Raw genomic sequence first — 22,829 nt, forward strand, 5'->3', positions numbered from 1 at the left:
ACCTCAACATGTGCGTACACATAGCTGTACACTTGCAGCCGTTCCTGGCGGCCGTGACGTCATTGCTGCTGTTCCGCAAAGTATCAATCGTGGTCGCAGCTGATGTAGTTACTGTTGGGCTTACTCACCTCAACATGTGCGTACACATCGCTGTACACTTGCAGTCGTTCCTTTCTCTGCGCCACTAGCGGGCGTTCCAGCACGCGCATGATATTCATAACTTGCTCCGTGACGTCATTGCTGCTAAGCAACTCTGCGAAGTAGCCATCGCGGTCACAGCTGATGTAGTTGCTATACTCCCGCGTGTTGTCGCGGAGACCGTACTGGTCGTGGAGCCACATTACGAAAAGTCTGAAAAGGAAAATTACATTGTCTCTATTGAATGAGAATGCCCTGCAGAGCACGCATGTAAAAGAAATGATGATTTGATCAAAACCCTGCTGCAAAAGCAAAGTGAAAATTATTCGTTTTCTCTTTATTGAATTTTCGGATAGTTCCAGTTTATTCTGAAACCTATTATTGGTTTGAAAGAGCTCGTGAAGCACTTTCAGGATCAGTAACCAGTTTTTCGATATCTTGTATATCGTTTCCACCCTGTATGTTTATAAATAGGTATCTCATTCTATCCTACCTAATGCGGCCAGTTGGGTCGAGTTCTCTTAGCAGTTCAGTGTAGTTGTGATAGAGACTGTCGGTGACCACCACAATGGCCTGCTGGCAAGACACCGGCCGGTCCACCGTCGGCTTCTGCCGCTGCAGCAGTCGTATTGCGTATCGCAACACGTAGTCCATTTTGGTCTCGTTCTTGAATGGCAACTCTTTCAGCTCAGACATCATCGCAGCAGTGTTCACGTGGTCAGCCTACGAAACATATCATATTATTTACAGTTATAATTTCAGCGAAATACTTTGAGTGGTCATGCATGACACAGAATTACTGTCTTTGTATTACCATATTTATACCGTGATATTATCAAGCGATTAATTAAACGTGTGTAACAACATGTGTCATAAGTTCGATCAGTCTACGAGTAAGAAACACCTGTGGCTTACTTATCAGTTAAGTCAAGAATAACATCTAGAAGGAAATTATTATACTAACTGTGGTTTATTCATTAATATTCATACAGAACACCACATCATAACGACTTTTCCTGGAACTTTCACCATTACCTTGGTCTAGACCATTTTTAAATGTTATCGTTATCAATTTAAATGAATTCGCAATAAAAATCGTCACCGTCTTGTATTTATCACTCAATCAATTTAATTGTTTGCCTCAGATTACATAGGGGAATTACGAATTGATAAACATTTATGTTAAGTATCGACAATATACATTATTCTGACTTTTACCTGTTAAATGACTTTGCAATGTTTTAGGGCTATAACAAATTTTTATGGCGAGGTATCTCTCAAGGACTTCATATTATAGCCCTAGGATAAGAGGAAACTCCCCTAAATGTTTTCCTTATAGTGAAGGTCAGTTATACAGGGTGATTTTGTTATCAGTATCTATTTTTTTAAATAAGCTCTATAGAATTTTTTTTTAAATACAACTTTATCTTAATTATTCTTAATCGCGGTATTTTTCGCGAAAAAAATATTGAAAATCTAATTTGCCCATATCTTAATTTTTAAAGGTTAAGGCTTATTTTCGCGTACCTACCATTATGTCTATTAAGCTTTGTAGTAAACTGTGTGTACGTATTTTTCTATGAACGAGCCAATTTTGAAACCACGCATAGCGGATAAAAATAATAAAATATGAAATAAAAAAATGTTTTTTTTACGTAAATCGATTAAGTTACTGATTCTGAGTCGCTCCTAAAAATTTGGATACTGATAACAAAATCTCCCTGTAATGTTAATGTTTCTAAAGTAATATAGTTAAGTACACTTACCGGTACGAGTTTATCATCAAAGCAGCTGATCGGAGACTTGACAATTACGTTGAATCTGAGCACATTCACTTGGTCATCATCAGGCAAGGCATTGAGCAGCGTCTGGGTGAACCATTCAGCCGTGACTTGGTTGGACGAGTTGTCCATCGAGCCCGAAGCATCGAGGAGTATGAGGATGTCGCGAGGGGCTCCGTTGGCGCTCACGTACCACGGCCGCAGTCGGCAATCGTACACGTTGTCTGTCTCCAGGGGTAGCTGGAAGAGGCTGCTCCAGAGTGCAGCTGTAATAGAGTATCATAGGCATATTTATTGTTTTCATTTCTACAGTTCATAAAAAGTTGAAATTAGCTACTCGTACATATTGCTAGCGGAATTAGTTCACATCAATGATTTACCGTGTGTCCTCACTATATTTTATCAACATTGTTAACCTGTGTTTCTTAAGGCTGCCGCGACACAAGCACAGCTTAGTGCAGCAGCCGCTAGATAAACAGACTGTAAACTTTTTGTTGGCAAATAAAATACTTTTACTTACTTTACTTAAAAAATTCGTCCAGTCTTGGTATAATATTCTATTTTTTCGAATTGCCAACGATTCTAAAACATTAAGGCTTTAGGGTACTAACCAGGATAGTGTCGCAGGAAGCCTCTGGCACTGCAAAAGTATTGGAAGTCCATAGACGCATCTTGGGCGTAGTTGTCTTTGAATGTAGAGAGCAGTCCCTCCGACCAATACAAGTGATTTTTAATTATTGGATCTGTAATAGAACAACAAAGATACCTAAGTTTCCATTAGTAAATAAAATAACTGCTGCAATTTGACCTGTAATTCTACATCTATTGCGTGAGTTGTCAGGGAGCTTTCGCAGCCTGCAGCAGTATACCTACTCCGGTAAATCCCCACTTTGCTCTTCGCCTCTAGCTTCTTATCAAGCTGTCTGTACAATGTACTTAGCTAAGTAACGCATGATACTGACTGCAGTCGAAGACCTCGGCGGCGGCGTGCACGCTGCTGTGATCCAGCGAGACGTCGGCGTCGAAGTGTTCACTGCGTCGCAGGTGGAGCTTGCGCAGGCTGCGGCAGTGCTCCGGCAGATCCCGCTTGCTCTCTGTCTCTAGCTTCTTATCAAGCTGTCTGTACAATGTACAAGCTAAGTAACGCAGGATACTGACTGCAGTCGAAGACCTCGGCGGCGGCGTGCACGCTGCTGTGATCCAGCGAGACGTCGGCGTCGAAGTGTTCGCTGCGCCGCAGGTGGAGCTTGCGCAGACTGCGGCAGTGCTCCGTCAGGTCCCATTTGCTCACCGCCTCTAACTTCTTATCAAGCTGTCTGTACAATGTACTTAGCTAAGTAACGCATGATACTGACTGCAGTCGAAGACCTCGGCGGCGGCGTGCACGCTGCTGTGATCCAGCGAGACGTCGGCGTCGAAGTGTTCGCTGCGCCGCAGGTGGAGCTTGCGCAGACTGCGGCAGTGCTCCGTCAGGTCCCATTTGCTCACCGCCTCTAACTTCTTATCAAGCTGTCTGTACAATGTACTTAGCTAAGTAACGCATGATACTGACTGCAGTCGAAGACCTCGGCGGCGGCGTGCACGCTGCTGTGATCCAGCGAGACGTCGGCGTCGAAGTGCGCGCTGCGTCGCAGGTGGAGCTTGCGCAGGCTGCGGCAGTGCTCCGGCAGGTCCTATTTGCTCTACGCTTTTATCTTTTTATTATGCTGGCTGTACATAGCTAAGCAACGCAGGATACTGACTGCAGTCGAAGACCTCGGCGGCGGCGTGCACGCTGCTGTGATCCAGCGAGACGTCGGCGTCGAAGTGTTCGCTGCGCCGCAGGTGGAGCTTGCGCAGGCTGCGGCAGTGCTCCGGCAGGTCCCACATGCTCTAGCTTCTTATCAAGCTGGCTGTACAATCTATTTAGCTAAGTAACGCAGGATACTGACTGCAGTCGAAGACCTCGGCGGCGGCGTGCACGCTGCTGTGATCCAGAGAGACGTCGGCGTCGAAGTGTTCGCTTCGCCGCAGGTGGAGCTTGCGCAAGCTGCGGCAGTGCTCTGGCAGGTCCCACTTGCTCTCCGCCTCTTGCTTCTTATCAAGCTGGCTGTACAATGTACTTAGCTAAGTAACGCAGGATACTGACTGCAGTCGAAGACTTCGGCGGCGGCGTGCACGCTGCTGTGATCCAGCGAGACGTCGGCGTCGAAGTGTTCGCTGCGCCGCAGGTGGAGCTTGCGCAGGCTGCGGCAGTGCTCTGGCAGGTCCCACTGGCTTTCTGTCTCTAGTTTCTTTTTCAGCTCGTTTAGCTCCTGAAATAATACAATTAACGATTAAAAAATGTTACATTTATTAAGCCTATAATGTCTTATTGAATGTCGAAAAGTTTTGAGATGATTTTTCTTCCGCAAACGAAAATCTTTGTAGCTATTTTAGTTCTCAACACTGTGCACTAGTAAAACTCTACACTGTCGTAAATACAGGCCGTGCTCCACCAGGGAGACGGACAGGTTCTCGTTGTCCACCCAGAGCCAGCCGATGAAGTTGCCGGCCTTGTCCATCTCCTCGATGGTGACGATAACAAACCTTCTAACTTCTTTACATCTTCATAACTACAACAACTTTTGTTAAAAACATAATTTCTTGGGTTTTTGTGACATGAACCTTTATAATACGTTACGATAGGTACGATCTAAATCACAATAGGTATAATGTATCGAAATTCTTACGGGAGAAGTCGCGGCCAATATGCAATATTTACACATTTATAGGTTATTATTGAAAAAGGCTTGTTATTAAAAAACGCTTGTCTTTTTAAATTGTTTCGTCTAGTAAATGGGTCATACATACAATACGAGTACAATACGACGAATGTATATTACAATTAGAATACTAACAATGCTATAGTCATATGTGTAGTCCGGGGGAGGGTGTCTCTCCTCGCTGGCCAGGGCCTCCGCCCGGCGCATGATGGCCTCGGCAGCCTTCACCCGCCTGGTCAGCAGGTCCTCCAGATTCCGAGCCATCTGCTCCACGATGGCTGAGCCATTCCGCGCCGCAATCCGGATATTGGAGAAACCCGCTATTATCTCTTTACTTTGAACAACCAGCTCTTCGTTTTCAAGCAGACTCTCCGATATTTCTTTGGCCCATTGTGTTACTCTACAAAAACATTTTGAAATAGATTAAGATTTTTTCCGAAAACAACACTTATGATGGAACTACGATTATAGGTATCGATTCATGACTAAGCGAATATCACTTTTTATAAGCACTTACGCTTCAGGTTGTATGAGTTGTATAATTTTTTTTCTTGGTAACTTCGATAATAGGTCCGGTATGTCCTTAGGATTAACTTTATTTTGCGTTTTACGTTCTTCAGGTTTATTTTCTTCGACTTTTTTCGCTTCAGGTACGGGCACCGTTTTGTTTGGAGTCACATGTTTCTGTTTCGCGGAATGCGTGCAAATAATAAAGCAGTATATTAGTAGCAAACTGAGATTCATATCTTGTTATTGAGGGATTTTACGTGAGAGCTTAGACATTTGAAACGATATTCCCAGTTGTTTGATCCTGGGCGGGCGGGCGGCCGGTCGACACTGAGACTAGGGCGGCGCGCCGGCTCCCGACACTCTGGCGCCAGCATCCCTTGTGCAAAATCGTCTGCCAATGGGAACGACCTACTGACCTATAGACAAATGATTAGCAAATCTATCATTTCTACAGGAGTGACTGCGGGAAAAACTGAATATAGAGTAGACGCTTATTTTGAAAGAAAGAAAGAAAAAAAATGTTTATTTAGTACCATATAATAAAGTATTTGTGTGTATTTTACATAGATAGATGGGTATGCTATTTATATTATTTAGGTAATATCATCTTTAGTCTACAGACAGCACTGATATAACTCAGGGTATTATTATAGGACAATTTCCTATAAGGATATTGAATTTAACGAGTGCATACGGTATTTAATGAATAACTCGTATCTAAATAAATGTCAAAGATTTTACATCTATTGTAATTGACGAATAAACTTTAATTTGCCTACTCTCTTTCGTTCTTCAAACAACTTTTATTGCCACGGTATTGGGCTTTTATTTCCACAGGTAAAGAGTGGTGATACACGTGATTGATTAAAATATAATTAATTGCTGCATTCTATCTTACTTAGATAAATAAGTTTAGGCGTCTTATGAGTTCGATAAGTTCTTCCAATCAGCGATTTTGTATCGTTTAATAACGCACCCGGAAGATTAGTGACTGATAGCGCTGGTCGGGTATAAAACTTACAACTTCAATGTCTCGCGAGCTGTTGTAAACTGAAAACAAAATGAAAGGTACGTGCACAAACTGTTGACATTAATGCAAAGTGGATTATTTAATGATTGTGCAATCAGAGGGGAATTAGGTACAAATGATTGATTGTTTCAGGAGTTGCAGCTCTACTGATAGCCGCTTTCGCGGTCGCGCACGCAGCCAACCAATGCCCCGTCGAGCAAGAGACCGACTGGAGCATCGAGCTTCTGCTGGTCCACGGGGACTGCGACAAATTTTACAAGTGCACATATGGGGAGCCCGTCGAACAGCTCTGTCCCGCCGGCTTATACTTCAACGTTGAGGACTTGCAGTGTGATTGGAGAGCCAATGTAGACTGTGGTGACAGGAACATCCCTGGGGAAGTCCAGCCTGAGCCAGAGCCAGAACCCGAGCCACAGCCAGAACCTAAGCCAGAGCCAGAACCCGAGCCAGAGCCTGAGCCAGAGCCCGAGCCAGAGCCAGAACCCGAGCCAGAGCCAGAACCCGAGCCACAGCCAGAACCCGAACCAGAGCCAGAACCCGAGCCTCAGCCAGAACCCGAACCAGAGCCAGAGCCCGAACCTCAACCCGAGCCCGAACCTGAACCCGAACCTGAAATCGAAGAAGTCATCCCCGAAGAGCCAGAAATCGACATTGAGGAGGGTTCTGGAGAAGCAGACTTGGAGATTGAGTTCCAGGAGAACGGCTGCCCGGTCGACCCATTCATCCACTGGCTGGTGGCCAGCACTGAGGACTGCAACGTGTTCTACCAGTGCGTGTGGGGCGAGCCCGTCCAGAGGCGCTGCGCGGAGTCCCTACACTTTAACGCTGCCCTACAGGTTAGTTTAAGTTTTATTTTTATGTAGGTATTAGTTGCCCGCCCTGGCTTCTCACGGTTGCAATGCAATGGCATTTCTCCTCGGCTTTTCTCCTCTATAATGTGCATACATATAAATCTTCCTCTTGATTTTTTTAGATTAATCTATCTATTAAAAAAACCGCATCAAAATCCGTTGTGTAGTTTTGACATCTAAGCATACATAAGGACAGACAGACTGGGAAAGCGACTTTGTTTTATAATATGTAGTGATTTACCTACTTGCCATTACGTCCATTTAAAAATGTTATTATTAAGTGATAATTTAACCCGCTGATGAAAAGTGATTTTTCAGTAGACATTGAAACCAACTCTGGAAAGCATATTTGAACATTTTCTTACAAATTGAAAACTAGAATTGTACTTAATTTCATGATATAATTGTATTAACTTGCGATACTTACTAAGGTTAAAGAAATGCCTCGTAGATTAGTAGATAAATCGTATTTCAAGTGCATTTCAAAGGCTTTAGTATGACGTTTTGCACACACTGATGGTGGATAAACACTGGTTATATCATTGCTTTTTTTTCAGGTATGTGACTGGCCCAGAGATGCCGGCTGCGCTGTTTCCTACAACAAGCACTTCCCATCCAGAAACCTCTACAGAAAATAAGACTTCACGAGTCTTTTACCTAAATTAATAGAAACAAATGAAACGGAGTTATTTCTGTTTCTTCTACCTCTATCTCAATATAATGTTCCTGAATATTTATGTAAAGTTCATTATTAAATGTGGTTCACTGTTACGATGTCTGTTCCTACTAATAACTGTACCTTTCCTTACCAACCTTGCCCTTGATCAATATCACTTTTGACTGATTTTTCCAGTTAAAAGTGGTTTTGTCAAAACCACTTTTGTGTGCAAAAAATTGATTTAACCGATCGAACAAATTGTTAATCTACTTATCTTTTACCTGACGAATACGTAGATTTCTTAAAAGTACTTAGTACCTAAGGTAGGTGTGATCATTTTGTATGCATTTTTGATGATTACCAAGTAACTTTCACTATTATCAGGCGAAACTGTTTAGACTGATTTTTTGCACTGAAAAGTGATTTTGACTAACGCCAAGAAAACGAGAGTTTACGCTAAGAGGGCATTTTTTTAGTTCCACTGATATTTTACGTAAATAAATTTCGTATTTGTTGATAACAAATACGAAATTTATTTATGGTAGGTTTATTCTGTTGACAAGTTTTTCTTAATAACTCACCAGTTGGTGAAAATCCGGATTGCCTAAGCTTTTCATTATTATAACTAGAAACTACCTGCTAATTTTTTTTTATGCAAGACAAACCAAGGCAGGTACCTATTTGACCGCAATCGCACCTGGTGTTAAGTGAGACGCAGTCTAGGATGGTACATATCTGCACTGTAAGTGCCTATTCACTGTCGCCTTGAAAATGCCCGGATTATAGTGTTCAGGAAATACAGCAGCAGGCAGCGAATTCCAGTCCCTAGCCTTGCATTTTAAAAGAGTCGCCATAACGCTTAGTGCGACCTGGTGGAATGTAGCTGTGTATTTTCATGAGCAAAAGTTGTATTATAGTCACCGTAGGGTTTGTTTTGCTGTATTAGTTAGACTAGGCGTACCTACGAGCATGAGTTGGATGGCGCTCACTCTAGAGCTTGTAGAGTTCCGGTAAACCTTTTAAATAGAGAGTCGCCAACCCCTGGCCTAAGTAGTCCGTTTATTCACGTTAAAAGGCGTAGCTGCTATGAAGGATGAAGGCTACGATAAATTGTAACGGTCTACGTACGGCCACTAGTTACATAGTCTCATAGTTATGCGAATGACGTACTAAACCAAATGTATGACAATCAATAAATAGCCTATTAGGCCAAGCTTTTGTCTGTGCGTATTTCAATGATCTGTAAGTCAGAATACTGTGTTCTTTTTAGGAAATTAGGATGATGGAAAATAAACATCTAAAACACTTTATACTTTTTGCAGTTATAGTTTTATTTAAATAGCCAGTAACTATAATAACTATTCCATTAAATCCAAACACCTTACTTGGAAATCGTCTATAACACTGATCAGCAAAGAGTAGAGATGAGGAGATTTTTTGAACGCGTTACGATGCTACGAAAGCTACGAAGCTCGAGAACTCGCTTACAAAGGCTTATGAGCTGCTTATAAAGAAAATATTAAGGGGACATGGAACTGCTGACAAGAAGCTGTTATGTATCTCCTTGGCTGAAAATATACACGAAGTATTCGCGCTACGATGCTACGAGTATTAGGTGCTAATGAAAATAATTTGTGACATGGAACTGACTGATAAAAAGCTTTTACACGTCTCCTTGGAGGTTGCGACCTACTGGCTGACAATCTACACAAAATATTCGCGCTACGATGCTACAAAAGCTACGAGACTCGAGATCTCATTCGCTATGACTTACGAATGTGAGCTAATGAAAATAATTAGGGGGTATGGAATAGAACTGACTAAGAAGAAGTTGTTACGTACCAACTTGGAGGTTGCGACCCTCTAGCTGATAATTACACAAAATATTCGCGCTACGATGCTACGAAAGCTACGAGACTCGAGATCTCACTCGCTACAACTGTATGAGCTGCTAATGAAAATAATTAGGGGGTATGGAATGGAACTGACTATGGAATGGAAACTGTTACGTATCTCCTTGGAGGTTTCGACCCAGTGGCTGAAAATAACACAAAATGTTCGCGCTACGATGCTACGAAAACTACGAGGCTCGAGATCTCACTCGCTACGACTTACGGGTATGAGCTAATGAAAATAATTAGGGGGTATGGAATAGAACTAACTAAGAAGTTGTTACGTACCTCCTTGGGGGTAACAACCCACTGACTAAAAATTACACAAAATGTTCGCACTACGATGCTACGAAAGCTACGAGGCTCAAGACCTCACTCGCTACGACTTACGGGTGTATAAACTGCTAATGAAAATAATTAGGGGCATTGATCTGACTGACAAGAAGTTGTTAATACTCCCTTGGGGTTAACAACACTGTCTGAAAATATACACCAAAATATGTTCGCACTACGATGCTACGAAAGCTACGAGACTCGAGATCTCACTCGCTACGACTTACGGGTATGAGCTAATGAAAATAATTAGGGGGCATGGAATAGAACTGACTAAGAAGAAGTTGGAGGTTGCGACCCTCTGGCTGAAAATTACACAACATTTTCGCGCTACGATACTACGAAAGCTACAAGCGTCGAGATCTCACTCGCTACCACTTACAAATATGAGCTGTTTTTTTAATCCTACCTTTCTGTTTGAAATGTGTGTTTCTGTTATGCAAATAAACGTTTATCTGCTAATGAAAATAATTCGTTCGTTCGTTTCAGCCGAAAGACGTCCACTGCTGGACAAAGGCCTCCCCCAAGGATTTCCACAAAGACCGGTCCTGCGCCGCTGGCATTCAGGCGCCTCCCGTGACCTTCACCATGAAAATAATTAGGGAGTATGAAATGGAACTGACTAACAAGAAGCTGTTACATGTCTCCTTGGAGGTCGCGACCTACTGGCTGACAATGTACACAAAATGTTCGTGCTACGATGCTACGAAATCTACGAAGCTTAATTTTTAAGCAGCAAATACAACCATTATACAGGGTGGAATTTTGTAATGCCACCTGGAGGGAAAGTACTCTTAATATTGTAGTTAGATAGAAAAATTATCTCAAAGAAAACATTCCTTTATTTTTGACAAGAAATAGAACTGCATTCAAAGATTTTCAAAAATTTGCTTACTACACCCGGGAATCGAACCAACTAAAATCTGTTAAAAATTACACCCTGTATTTTTATTGCATTGATCGTTAGGGTTAAGTATAAGGATGAAATTTCTCTAACAAACTTGATAAATCAAATGAAAGGAAAACCAAGAAATCTTAGATTATCTTAATTATTTACAGAAAATTGTATGGTATCGTAGTTAATTTTCGAAATTTTTTTGAAAATCTATGAATGCAGTTCTCTTTCTTTTCAAAAATAAAGGAATGTTTTCTTTCAGTAAAATTTTCTATCTACAGTATTAAGAGTACTTTCCCTCCAGGTGGCATTACAAAATTCCACCCTGTATAGTCTTTACAGTATAATCGTAGTATTGAATAGGTATCTTAACCTTCATGTTGTCGACTAAAGTCAACTCTGATGTCAATTAAACTATCAGTAGTTAAATCATCTGACGTGCATTTTTTTAAAAATGTTCTAGTACCTATGCGTGAGCCTGCAAAGCCCTAGCTGAACTAAGCCTAACCAAGTATTCTCTTTTAGTCTGGGTTTCGAACCTATAACCGCTGGTAAGACACCACCTCTCTTACCATTACGTCACCGAGGCGGTACCTAACTAGTATTTTAATAGATGTATTACTGCAGGTATAGCGCTTAACTTTCCTTTGGTGTGAGAGGATGTTTTCAGTACGACAAAGGTCAGATCTGCTTAGTTCCGTTCACTACAGCAGGAACCTCCCACTTATACTTGCACTCTCTATTATCTTTTTTGCTCAACTTTATTAAGGTACAAACAGACAAGAATTTATGTTCCTGATTTATTGACAGCTTATTGTAGGGTATCTAAAATCCTGGATTAAATGTATGCTAAGGATAAAGAATAAAAATATGTGCTTGGAATACATAGTTTATTTCATAAATTAGTTATATTTGATGACAATTTTAAGTTAATTTTCCAAAAAAAATGTAATAACAGCGTATAGTAGTTATAGTTGTATAGATTATAGTTTATGCTGCAATTTTGAAGCATGAAGATCTTGATATTTTATTATATTTAACAAATTAAAAATTTACAATGACCGGATAAGCGCACGGCGAGCTACCAAATGTTTGTTAAAAGATGCTTCGAAGCCGCTGGGAATGGTTCTTTCGCCGCAATTTACGTTTGAAGGCCAGTCGCACTGGTCGGCGGAGGGGTTGAAGAACAGGTTAGCAGGGCATCTAAGAGTTACGGGCTCACCGTTACCACAAGTATAGAATTTGTCACATTCTTCATGAGCTACGAGTACACCTTCAGCTTTTTCATCAGCGCAGATAATCGGCGCTAGGCTAGGGTCGTGATTGCCAGCTCCAACATTTCCATCTCCATTGATATCATTAGCACTGTCTTCGCTGCCAGCTTCTTCTCTGCCATTGCAATCTACATTCTCGGCCCAATCGCATGTTTCAGTGTATGGGTTGTAAACAAGATTGACTGGACAGCGGAAGGATACTGGTTTCGTGTTTCCACAAACGTAAAAATTGTTGCATATTTCGTGAGCGATCAGCACACCATCTGAACCATCTGCAGCGCAGATGGCAGGGGCTTGGCCGGGGTTACAGTTGCATGATCCATTGTTATCGTTATCATTACCACCGTTCTCATTGTTACCACTGTCGTTGTTCTCATCGCCACCGATTATTCTGTCTCCACAATCGACGTTCTCTGGCCAGTCGCACACGCCCTTGTGAGGGTTGTACAGAAGACCAGATGGGCATGGCAGAGCGAAAGGTTTTCCTCCACCACATACGTAGAACTCGTTGCATTTATTGTGAGCAATCAATACTCCATCGGAATCTTCGACAGCGCAAATCTCAGGTGCTTCGTTGGGGTTACAATTACAGGGCCCGTTGTTTCCACTGTCGTTGCTATCATTTCCAGCATCACCGTTATCATTACCACCGTTGTTATTGCTACCACCTTCGTTATCGTTTCCACCACTTTCGCCATCAGGAATGACGCGGTCTCCACAGTCTACATTTTCAGGCCAGTCACATGTGTCAGTCTTGGGGTTGAAGAGGAGGTTGCCAGGGCAACGAAGAGTGACAGGGTTGCCTCCATTACAAACGTAGAATTTGTTGCATTTTTCGTGAGCTACAAGAACGCCTTCCGATTCATCTGCTGCACAGATTGCAGGAGCTTGGCTAGGGTCACAGTTACCAGCACCAACATTGTCGTTTCCGTTATCATTTCCACCGTTATCGTTACCGCCGTTGTTGCTGTCTCCGTTGTCGTTACCACCGTTGTTACTATCACCGTTGTCATTACCACCATTGTCGTTTCCACTCTCTTCGTTACCATTTCCACTTTCGCCATCAGGGATTACGCGATCTCCACAATCAACATTTTCTGGCCAGTCACATACGCCTTTGTGAGGATTGTACAGAAGACCGGATGGGCATGATATAGGGAAAGGTTTTCCTTGACCACATACGTAGAACGTGTTGCAGTTATCGTGAGCAATCAATACTCCATCGGAGTCTTCGGCAGCGCAAATCTCAGGTGCTTCGTTGGGGTTACAATTACAGGGCCCGTTGTTTCCACTGTCGTTGCTATCATTTCCAGCATCACCGTTATCACTTCCACCGTTGTCATTGCTACCGCCTTCGTTATCGTTACCACCACTTTCGCCGTTAGGGATGACGCGGTCTCCACAGTCTACATTCTCAGGCCAGTCACATGTGTCAGTCTTGGGGTTGAAGAGGAGGTTGCCAGGGCAACGAAGAGTGACAGGGTTGCCTCCATTACAAACGTAGAATTTATTGCATTTTTCGTGAGCTACAAGAACCCTTTCTGAGTCATCTGCTGCACAGATTGCAGGAGCTTGGCTAGGGTCACAGTTACCAGCACCAACATTGTCGTTTCCGTTATCATTTCCACCGTTGTCGTTACCACCGTTGTTACTGTCTCCGTTGTTGTTACCACCATTGTCGTTTCCACTCTCTTCGTTACCATTTCCACTTTCGCCATCAGGGATTACGCGATCTCCACATTCAACATTCTCTGGCCAGTCACATACGCCTTTGTGAGGGTTGTACAGAAGACCGGATGGGCATGATATAGGGAAAGGCTTTCCTTGACCACATACGTAGAACTTGTTGCAATTATCGTGAGCAATCAATACTCCATCGGAGTCTTCAGCAGCGCAAATCTCAGGTGCTTCGTTAGGGTTACAATTACAGGGCCCGTTGTTTCCACTGTCGTTGCTATCATTTCCAGCATCACCGTTATCACTACCACCGTTGTCACTGCTACCGCCTTCGTTATCGTTTCCACCACTTTCACCGCCAGGGATGACGCGGTCCCCACAGTCCACATTCTCAGGCCAGTCACAAGTGTCAGTATTGGGGTTGAAGAGAAGGTTACCGGGGCAACTGAGGGCTGCAGGGCTGCCACCATGGCAAATGTAGAACTTGTTACATTTCTCGTGAGCAACAAGGATGCCGTTTGAATCTTCTGCGGCACAGATTGCGGGAGCCTGGCTTGGGTCGCAGTTACCAGCTCCAACATTGCTATTTCCGTTATCATTACCACCATTTTCGCTACCGTTTTCGTTACTCTCATTGTTGTTGTTACCACCATTGTTGTTTCCGCTTTCCTCGTTTCCATTTCCACCACTTTCACCGTTAGGGATGATGCGATCTCCACAGTCAACGTTTTCAGGCCAGTCACATGTGTCAGTATTGGGGTTGAAGAGAAGGTTACCAGGGCAACTAAGGGCTACAGGGCTGCCACCATTGCAAATGTTGAATTTATTGCATTTCTCGTGAGCAACCAGGACGCCGTTTGAATCTTCTGCGGCACAGATTGCGGGAGCCTGGCTTGGGTCGCAGTTACCAGCTCCAACATTTCCGTTTCCGTTATCATTGCCACCGTTGTCACTACCACCGTTGTCGCTACCACCGTTGTCGTTACCACCGTTGTCGCTACCACCGTTGTGGCTGCCACCATTGTCAATACCACCGTTGTCGTTATCACCGTCAGGGATGACGCGATCTCCACAGTCAACGTTCTCAGGCCAGTCACAGGTGTCAGTATTGGGGTTGAAGAGAAGGTTACCAGGGCAACGAAGGGCTACAGGGCTGCCACCGTCGCAAATGTAGAACTTGTTACATTTTTCGTGAGCAACAAGGACGCCATCTGAATCTTCTGCGGCACAGATTGCGGGAGCCTGGCTTGGGTCGCAGTTACCAGCTCCAACATTTCCATTTCCGTTATCGTTGCCACCGTTGTCACTACCACCGTTGTCGCTGCCACCGTTGTCGCTGCCACCATTGTCACTACCACCGTTGTGGCTATCACCGTCAGGGATGACGCGATCTCCACAGTCAACGTTCTCAGGCCAGTCACATGTGTCAGTATTGGGGTTGAAGAGAAGGTTACCGGGGCAACTGAGGGCTACAGGGCTGCCACCATTGCAAATGTAGAACTTATTGCATTTCTCGTGAGCAACAAGGATTCCATCTGAATCTTCTGCGGCACAGATTGCGGGAGCCTGGCTTGGGTCGCAGTTACCAGCTCCAACATTTCCATTTCCGTTATCATTGCCACCGTTGTCGCTACCACCGTTGTCGCTACCACCGTTGTCACTACCACCATTGTTGCTATCACCGTCAGAGATGACGCGATCTCCACAGTCAACGTTCTCCGGCCAGTCACAGGTGTCAGTATTGGGATTGAATAGAAGGTTACCAGGGCAACCAAGGGCTACAGGGCTGCCACCATTGCAAATGTAGAACTTATTGCATTTCTCGTGAGCAACAAGGATGCCATCTGAATCTTCTGCGGCGCAGATTGCGGGAGCCTGGCTTGGGTCGCAGTTACCAGCTCCAACATTTTCATTGCCGTTGTCGCTAACACCGTTGTCGCTACCACCGTTGTCGCTACCACCGTTGTCGCTACCACCGTTGTCGCTACCACCGTTGTCGCTACCACCATTGTCGTTACCATTTCCACCGCTCTCGCCATCAGGGATGACGCGGTCTCCACAGTCTACGTTCTCAGGCCAGTCACATGTGTCAGTCTGAGGGTTGAAAAGAAGATTGGCTGGGCACCTCACAGCTACAGGACTGCCTCCATTACAGATGTAGAACTTGTTGCATTTCTCATGAGCAACGAGGATGCTGTCTGAATCATCTGCAGCACAGATTGCGGGGGCCTGGCTTGGGTCACAGTTGCCAGCTCCAACATTGTCATTACCGTTATCATTACCTCCATTGTCGCTACCGTTCTCGTTACTGCCATTGTTGTCGTGACCACCATTGTCATTTCCACTCTCTTCGTTACCATTTCCACCACTCTCTCCATCAGGGATAACGCGGTCTCCACAGTCTACGTTCTCAGGCCAGTCACATGAGTCAGTCTTGGGGTTGAAAAGTAAATTACCGGGGCAACTGAGAGCTGTAGGCCTGCCTCCATTGCAAATGTAGAATTTATTACATTTTTCATGAGCAACGAGGATACTGTCTGAATCTTCTGCGGCGCAGATTGCGGGAGCCTGACTGGGGTCGCAGTTACCAGCTCCAACATTTTCATTGCCGTTGTCATTACCACCGTTGTTGCTACCACCGTTGTCGCTACCGCCGTTGTCGCTACCACCATTATCGTTACCATTTCCACCGCTCTCGCCATCAGGGATGACGCGGTCTCCACAGTCTACGTTCTCAGGCCAGTCACATGTGTCAGTATTGGGGTTGAAGAGAAGGTTACCGGGGCAACTGAGGGCTGCAGGGCTGCCACCGTTGCAAATGTAGAACTTATTGCATTTCTCGTGAGCAACAAGGATTCCATCTGAATCTTCTGCGGCACAGATTGCGGGAGCCTGGCTTGGGTCGCAGTTACCAGCTCCAACATTTCCATTTCCGTTATCATTGCCACCGTTGTCACTACCACCGTTATCGCTACCACCGTTATCGCTACCACCGTTGTTGCTATCACCGTCAGGGATGACGCGATCTCCACAGTCAACGTTCTCCGGCCAGTCACAGGTGTCAGTATTGGGGTTGAAGAGAAGGTTACCAGGGCAACCAAGGGCTACAGGCCTGCCACCATTGCAAATGTAGAACTTATTGCATTTCTCGTGAGCAACAAGGATGCCATCTGAATCTTCTGCGGCGCAGATTGCGGGAGCCTGGCTTGGGTCGCAGTTACCAGCTCCAACATTTTCATTGCCGTTGCCATTACCACCGTTGTTGCTACCACCGTTGTCGCTACCACCGTTGTCGCTACCACCGTTGTCGCTACCACCATTGTCGTTACCATTTCCACTGCTCTCGCCATCAGGGATGACGCGGTCTCCACAGTCTACGTTCTCAGGCCAGTCACATGTGTCAGTCTGAGGGTTGAAAAGAAGATTGGCTGGGCACCTCACGGCTACAGGACTGCCTCCATTACAGATGTAGAACTTGTTGCATTTCTCATGAGCAACGAGGATGCTGTCTGAATCATCTGCAGCACAGATTGCGGGGGCCTGGCTGGGGTCACAGTTGCCAGCTCCAACATTGCCATTACCGTTATCATTACCTCCATTGTCGCTGCCGCTCTCGTTACTTCCATTGTTGTCGTGACCACCATTGTCATTTCCACTCTCTTCGTTACCATTTCCACCACTCTCTCCATCAGGGATAACGCGGTCTCCACAGTCTACGTTCTCAGGCCAGTCACATGTGTCAGTCTTGGGGTTGAAAAGTAAATTACCGGGGCAACTAAGAGCTGTAGGCCTGCCTCCATTGCAAATGTAGAATTTATTACATTTTTCATGAGCAACGAGGATACTGTCTGAATCGTCTGCGGCACAGATTTCTGGGGCTTGGCTAGGGTCACAGTTACCAGCTCCAACATTTCCATTTTCACCATCACCGCTGTCGTTACCATCATTTTCGTTACTCTCGCTATTGCTACTACTGTTATCGTTACTTCCATTGTTGTCGTTACCATTACTTTCGTTACTCTCGCTATCGCTACTACTGTTATCGTTACTTCCATTGTTGTCGTTACCATTATTTTCGTTACTCTCGCTATCGCTACTACTGTTATCGTTACTTCCATTGTTGTCGTTTCCACTATCTTCGTTACCATTTCCGCCATTCTCGCCGTCAGGGATAACTCTGTCACCACAATTCACGTTCTCAGGCCAGTCACATGTATCAGACTGCGGGTTAAACAGAAGGTTTCCTGGGCAGCGGAATGGTACAGGCTTGCCGTGAACACAAATGTAGTATTTGTTGCACTTTTCATGAGCTACCAATACACTATCAGAGCCTTCAGCAGCACAGATTTCAGGAGCCTGACTAGGATCGCAGTTACCAGCTCCAGCGTTGCCGTTGTCATCAGCACCATCGTCGCTGTCATTGTCACAGTTTCCATCGCAACCACCGTTGTCACCGTCGGAAGTAATTCTGTCTCCACAGTCAACATTTTCTGCCCAGTCGCATGTATCAGTCTTGGGGTTGAAGAGTAGGTTGGCTGGACAGCTTATTGCCAAAGGGAGTCCATTCTCACAAATGTAGAATTTGTTACATTTTTCATGAGCGACTAATACTCCGGCCGAGTCCTCTGCTGCGCATATTTCCGGTGCTTGACTAGGATCACAGTTTCCGGCTCCAGCACCGCTGTCGTCCTGGCTGTCATCAACTTCGTTAGATTCCTTTTCCGGGACGTTCCTGTCGGCGCAGTCGACGACTTTGGACCATTCACAACGATTTGCTTCTATACTGAAGTAAAGGTCAGATGGGCACGAGTGTACGACTAGCTGTCCATCCCAGCATTGGTAAAATTTATGGCAATCTGGATGAGGGAACAGTTGCTCAATCGACCAGTCCTTTGGACAGCCGTTTGAGTATAAACCATCCTCAGTTTTTGCCAGTGCTACTGCACATAGCAGTATTAACGCTGCGTCTGAAAATAAAAGAAATTACATGTTATTTCAATAACAACTAAAACAACTTTTCAATTTATGTCTGACTGAACCTATAAAGTCGTAAATAGTCGGTTTCTGAATAAAATTTAAAGCGTAAGATTTTTTTTAGAAATTCTTATCACATCTTAATATTTATTTTTAATTCTTATAAAGAGAAACAATCAGTGTAATAACTAAAGATTATAAGGCCGTATTTTTTAAAATAAAGCTCGGAAAAATATAATAATATTTAGTTTATATGATTTTAACTAATTTGATATTTTATGTTGAATTGGTTACGCTCATGAAATTAACTGGTACAGATGAGATTTTTGACTAAGTATTTTAACAATTTAGATCAACTTCAAACTTTATAAAAGGATGCCAATGACTTCATTAAGGATGATGGGCACTTTTCTATGGAATCTGGGCGTAAAACCAACAGAAATGTAACTACTATTATTTGTTAGGACTTAGTATCAGAAATATATTTTCATATAAATAACTACCAAAAACTCGGGTTTGCTTGGAAATTGACATAATGTATAATAGTCATAGGTGTTTTATTGCGCAAACAAAAAATATTATTAATTAATATACCTACATTGGTCATTGATACATTAAGTTATTTATCAATAATTATGTCCAACAGTTAAGGAGTGGGGCCAACAAATGGTATAAAACCATGTTCTACATTACGTGAGTAGGACCACACCTACTCGTAGGTACCATTTAGAGAAATAAAATGAACACAGTCATGTTTCAATGGGGTTTCTACCAGTTAAGCTGTAGTATTGTCGCATAATCGATCACGGATCGATTATTAATCGATTAATCGATTTTATTGATTACCATCATCACTATCATTTGATTGTTAGTTTGATTCCTTATTTTCAGCATTATACTCGATTATTGCAATCGAATAATCGATTGTGATTTATTCGGTATACTTACATACTTAATCGATAGTAAGATATGATACAATACTATCAATATGATCGATACAAGCAACTAATTGACCTAATACTATTTTTATTACCCTAATGTGATGTGAAAATACTATGGAAACTTTGCATATTCAATTACCTCTATCTCCGTATCCCCGCGTATTTCAGGATTGTTGTCTTACTATGAAATAAAGTACTAGTATTAAGCTTTAATTTAGTATACTTTTTGTTTCTGTTGGTTTAACGCCCAATATGCCCATCATCCTTTAAAAATTTATTATAAAGATTTTTTTCGTTTATAAAAAAAAACTATTTATTTTATCGTAATTTTGCTATTTGGACTTGTGTTCTTTGGCAAACAAGTGATTCAATTGTAGCTCCAGATTTTGATTGTTATTTATTTATCCTTAAAGTACACGCGACTTTATGACTTTTGTTATGATTATTAGTTAATATTAATTATGAAAGAATATTTTATTTTTCGTTTCTTTTCTTACCAAAATAAGTGGTACTAAATTCTAATATTGATTGTTGTGCAATAAAAGTAGGTATAATAGATTAAAAAACCTGTGTTTTTATTAAATTTCAACCGATTTTAACAGTTTTCATTAAAAGACCCGAGACCCGAGAAAACTCGAGACTTTGGCCTCGAGAATTCTCGATACTCGAGAAAAAAAATAGGTCGAGAAATCAGAAACCCTAGATAAGCTACTATGGATTAATTATGTCCTCAATATTGTCTATTTTTACCCGACTACGGCAAAGCAAAAGGAGGGTTATGAGTTTGTTACCCGACTACGGCAAAGCAAAAGGAGGGTTATGAGTTTGACAGGCTATGTATGTATGTATGTATGTATGTATGTATGTATGTATGTTCATGTGTTCCCTCGTAACTTCTAAACTACTTATCAGAATTCGACAAATGACATATCATTAGAAGCGTCTTAATTGTCCGCTGGTTATAGGCTATATGGGGTTTCACAAAATCGAATGTGGCGCCCTCTAGCGGACAAAACATACAGAGTAAAAAAATAAAGTTAAGATAAATATGCCGTGTTTGGTATCATTTGAAAGCGCTTTACTTGTACATTTCGAATATATATATATTACTAGCATTTGCTTGTGACTTTACCTGTATTCATGGGCTGATTGCATATAATTCAGATCTTTTCGTTCATAGCTTCTTTACTACTTATTACTTCATCAATTTAACTTTTGTTAATACATATTATGCGCCACAAATACACTTTAACACCAAAATAGTACAAATAATAAAAAGTAAAAAAACTAAAACCCAACTACGACAAAAAACGACGCTGAAAAAGTATAAAACAAGATTTTCAGAATACTGAACTGAACGAAGTTGCCAATGTAGTTGCATAGTAATTTTCATGTTTGGAAAGGCGTAGTCACACGTTACTTAAACCTACCTACCGTAGCACTTTGACAACGTGTGACTGCGGTTTTCCAAACATGAAAATTACTATGCAACTACATTGGCAACTTCGTTCAGTGTGCCTACCATGAGTTTACGTTAGGTGAGCTCGCTAGCGAATACGTCAAAAAATTATATGAAGATTTATTAAGAGTTTATTTCTTGAAAGTAGCCGCTAGGGGCGCTGCACAATATGTCATACATTTAAATGTCATTTTTTTACGCAGTCGCTAGCGAGCACACCTAACGTAAACTCATGGTAGGCACACAGTTCAGTATTCTGAAAATCTTGTTTTATACTTTTTCAGCGTCGTTTTTTTGAGATACAATCGACTTGCGCCGGACCTGGGTTTTTTTTGTATGGGCTGCGTCCATTCTCCTTTATAGCCATTGAAAAAAGGTGACGCTTGGTAAACTGTTAGAATTAACTTACCCATTAGTGAAAAAGCATTTAAGTAGTTATTAATAGTTTTAAACGATAGGTAACCACTTTGTCTATTATACGCTGATAAAAATCTAAACTATTTAATTAAAATGTCAATTTTCGTAATACTTACATTTCATGAATATATCCGTTTAATTACTTTTTTTTTTACCAACTGAACACAAAAACTGATAGTGAAATGCAATTGTCAAGTATTTATATAGGCCCAGGCCGTTGTTGGGGACTTAAGCTTTGATAATTTTGATTTATCTCTTTGATTACTGTTGATCGTTGATTTTATAAGATTACCAAGAAATATGCTTATTTTGATCATTTTTTGAAATGATTAAACTTATTTATGCATAATTATCACTTTCAGATCTGGAAACGTCCTTTCGAAGATTTTGGTTTTGATTGTTAATATAAAATATAAAACGATTATGAAAATAACTTTAAATAGTTTTCAAAGTCTTCAGTGTCATTTTTAAACCTTTAAATGTTATTAATATGTACAATTTTAGTTATTTTCTAGATTTAAACTCAACTAATTCCTTTTTATTACTATAATAATATTCGCGAACTCTTCTTATATCCTTGTGTAGACAATACGAGACAATAATTACACTTCGTCCAAAATTTTAATTTATGCTCATAGTAGGTAGGTAATAGCTGCAACTATGTCCATACCTAAAAAAATCTAAATCTATGACTGACTGTCAGAGACCAGTGATATTGCTAAGATTTTAGAAAGAGCTTTTGCATATTTCAGTTAATTTAAACCTTGCCCATACCGTGATTTTAGTAGGCCAGTGCCAAAATAATAATTTATTTACAGAAACCAATATTCATCAAATCAAATCAACAGAAACCAGTACCTATATTCATCAAATCCATAATTAATACCATCACTGTAATAAAAAAAAGTCTCTTTTTACCAATTTTTTGAATATGTCTATCGAAAGTTTATGTGCAAGAGATTTTCCAAGTACTATTACTAAAAGCTAGTACCTAGGTGACTGACTTTCTTGCGCAGTTTCAGTAAAAGCGCTTTTTAAAAGCGCTTTTACTGAAAAAGCCTATTTATTTGTCAAAAAGAAATTACTTTTACGACTGGTGGAAAATTGTAGTTGGACCAGCATACTATAGAACTTCTTTCCTAATTCCTAAGCGTAATCAGTTCCACTACCAAGACTGTACTCATTAGTAAATTGACAGAACTAATAAGATGTTAGTATTGAAAAACACCGAAACTTATGCAGGTGAAACCGCGGG

At 42.1% G+C, this 22,829-nt stretch overlaps 4 protein-coding genes across 4 annotated transcripts; 1 reads left to right on the forward strand and 3 right to left on the reverse strand.

The window, feature by feature from the left end:
- Positions 1 to 83: 83 nt before the first annotated feature.
- On the reverse strand, positions 84 to 3,788 carry LOC135079548 (voltage-dependent calcium channel subunit alpha-2/delta-3-like). Its single transcript, XM_063974200.1, has 8 exons — positions 3,658 to 3,788; positions 3,288 to 3,432; positions 3,091 to 3,231; positions 2,882 to 3,035; positions 2,531 to 2,662; positions 1,905 to 2,185; positions 632 to 861; positions 84 to 351 (listed from the first exon to the last, which is right to left on the reverse strand). Exons 1-8 carry the CDS (start codon positions 3,786 to 3,788, stop codon positions 84 to 86), a joined length of 1,482 nt encoding a protein of 493 aa, XP_063830270.1.
- A 36-nt stretch (positions 3,789 to 3,824) lies between these two features.
- LOC135079549 (uncharacterized) lies at positions 3,825 to 5,823 on the reverse strand. Its single transcript, XM_063974201.1, has 4 exons — positions 5,181 to 5,823; positions 4,799 to 5,063; positions 4,044 to 4,213; positions 3,825 to 4,008 (listed from the first exon to the last, which is right to left on the reverse strand). Exons 1-4 carry the CDS (start codon positions 5,405 to 5,407, stop codon positions 3,825 to 3,827), a joined length of 846 nt encoding a protein of 281 aa, XP_063830271.1. The 5' UTR covers positions 5,408 to 5,823.
- Positions 5,824 to 6,134: 311 nt separating this feature from the next.
- On the forward strand, positions 6,135 to 7,825 carry LOC135079153 (uncharacterized protein UU044-like). Its single transcript, XM_063973741.1, has 3 exons — positions 6,135 to 6,241; positions 6,336 to 7,039; positions 7,612 to 7,825. Exons 1-3 carry the CDS (start codon positions 6,235 to 6,237, stop codon positions 7,690 to 7,692), a joined length of 792 nt encoding a protein of 263 aa, XP_063829811.1. The 5' UTR covers positions 6,135 to 6,234; the 3' UTR covers positions 7,693 to 7,825.
- A 3,880-nt stretch (positions 7,826 to 11,705) lies between these two features.
- LOC135079394 (uncharacterized) lies at positions 11,706 to 21,762 on the reverse strand. Its single transcript, XM_063974050.1, has 2 exons — positions 21,691 to 21,762; positions 11,706 to 18,750 (listed from the first exon to the last, which is right to left on the reverse strand). The coding sequence occupies exons 1-2, from the start codon at positions 21,695 to 21,697 to the stop codon at positions 11,885 to 11,887; spliced, it is 6,873 nt and encodes a 2,290-aa protein (XP_063830120.1). The 5' UTR covers positions 21,698 to 21,762; the 3' UTR covers positions 11,706 to 11,884.
- Positions 21,763 to 22,829: the final 1,067 nt, after the last annotated feature.

The sequence above is a fragment of the Ostrinia nubilalis genome, chromosome 16 (assembly GCF_963855985.1).
Source record: "Ostrinia nubilalis chromosome 16, ilOstNubi1.1, whole genome shotgun sequence".
NCBI classification, from domain to species: Eukaryota; Metazoa; Arthropoda; class Insecta; order Lepidoptera; family Crambidae; genus Ostrinia; species Ostrinia nubilalis.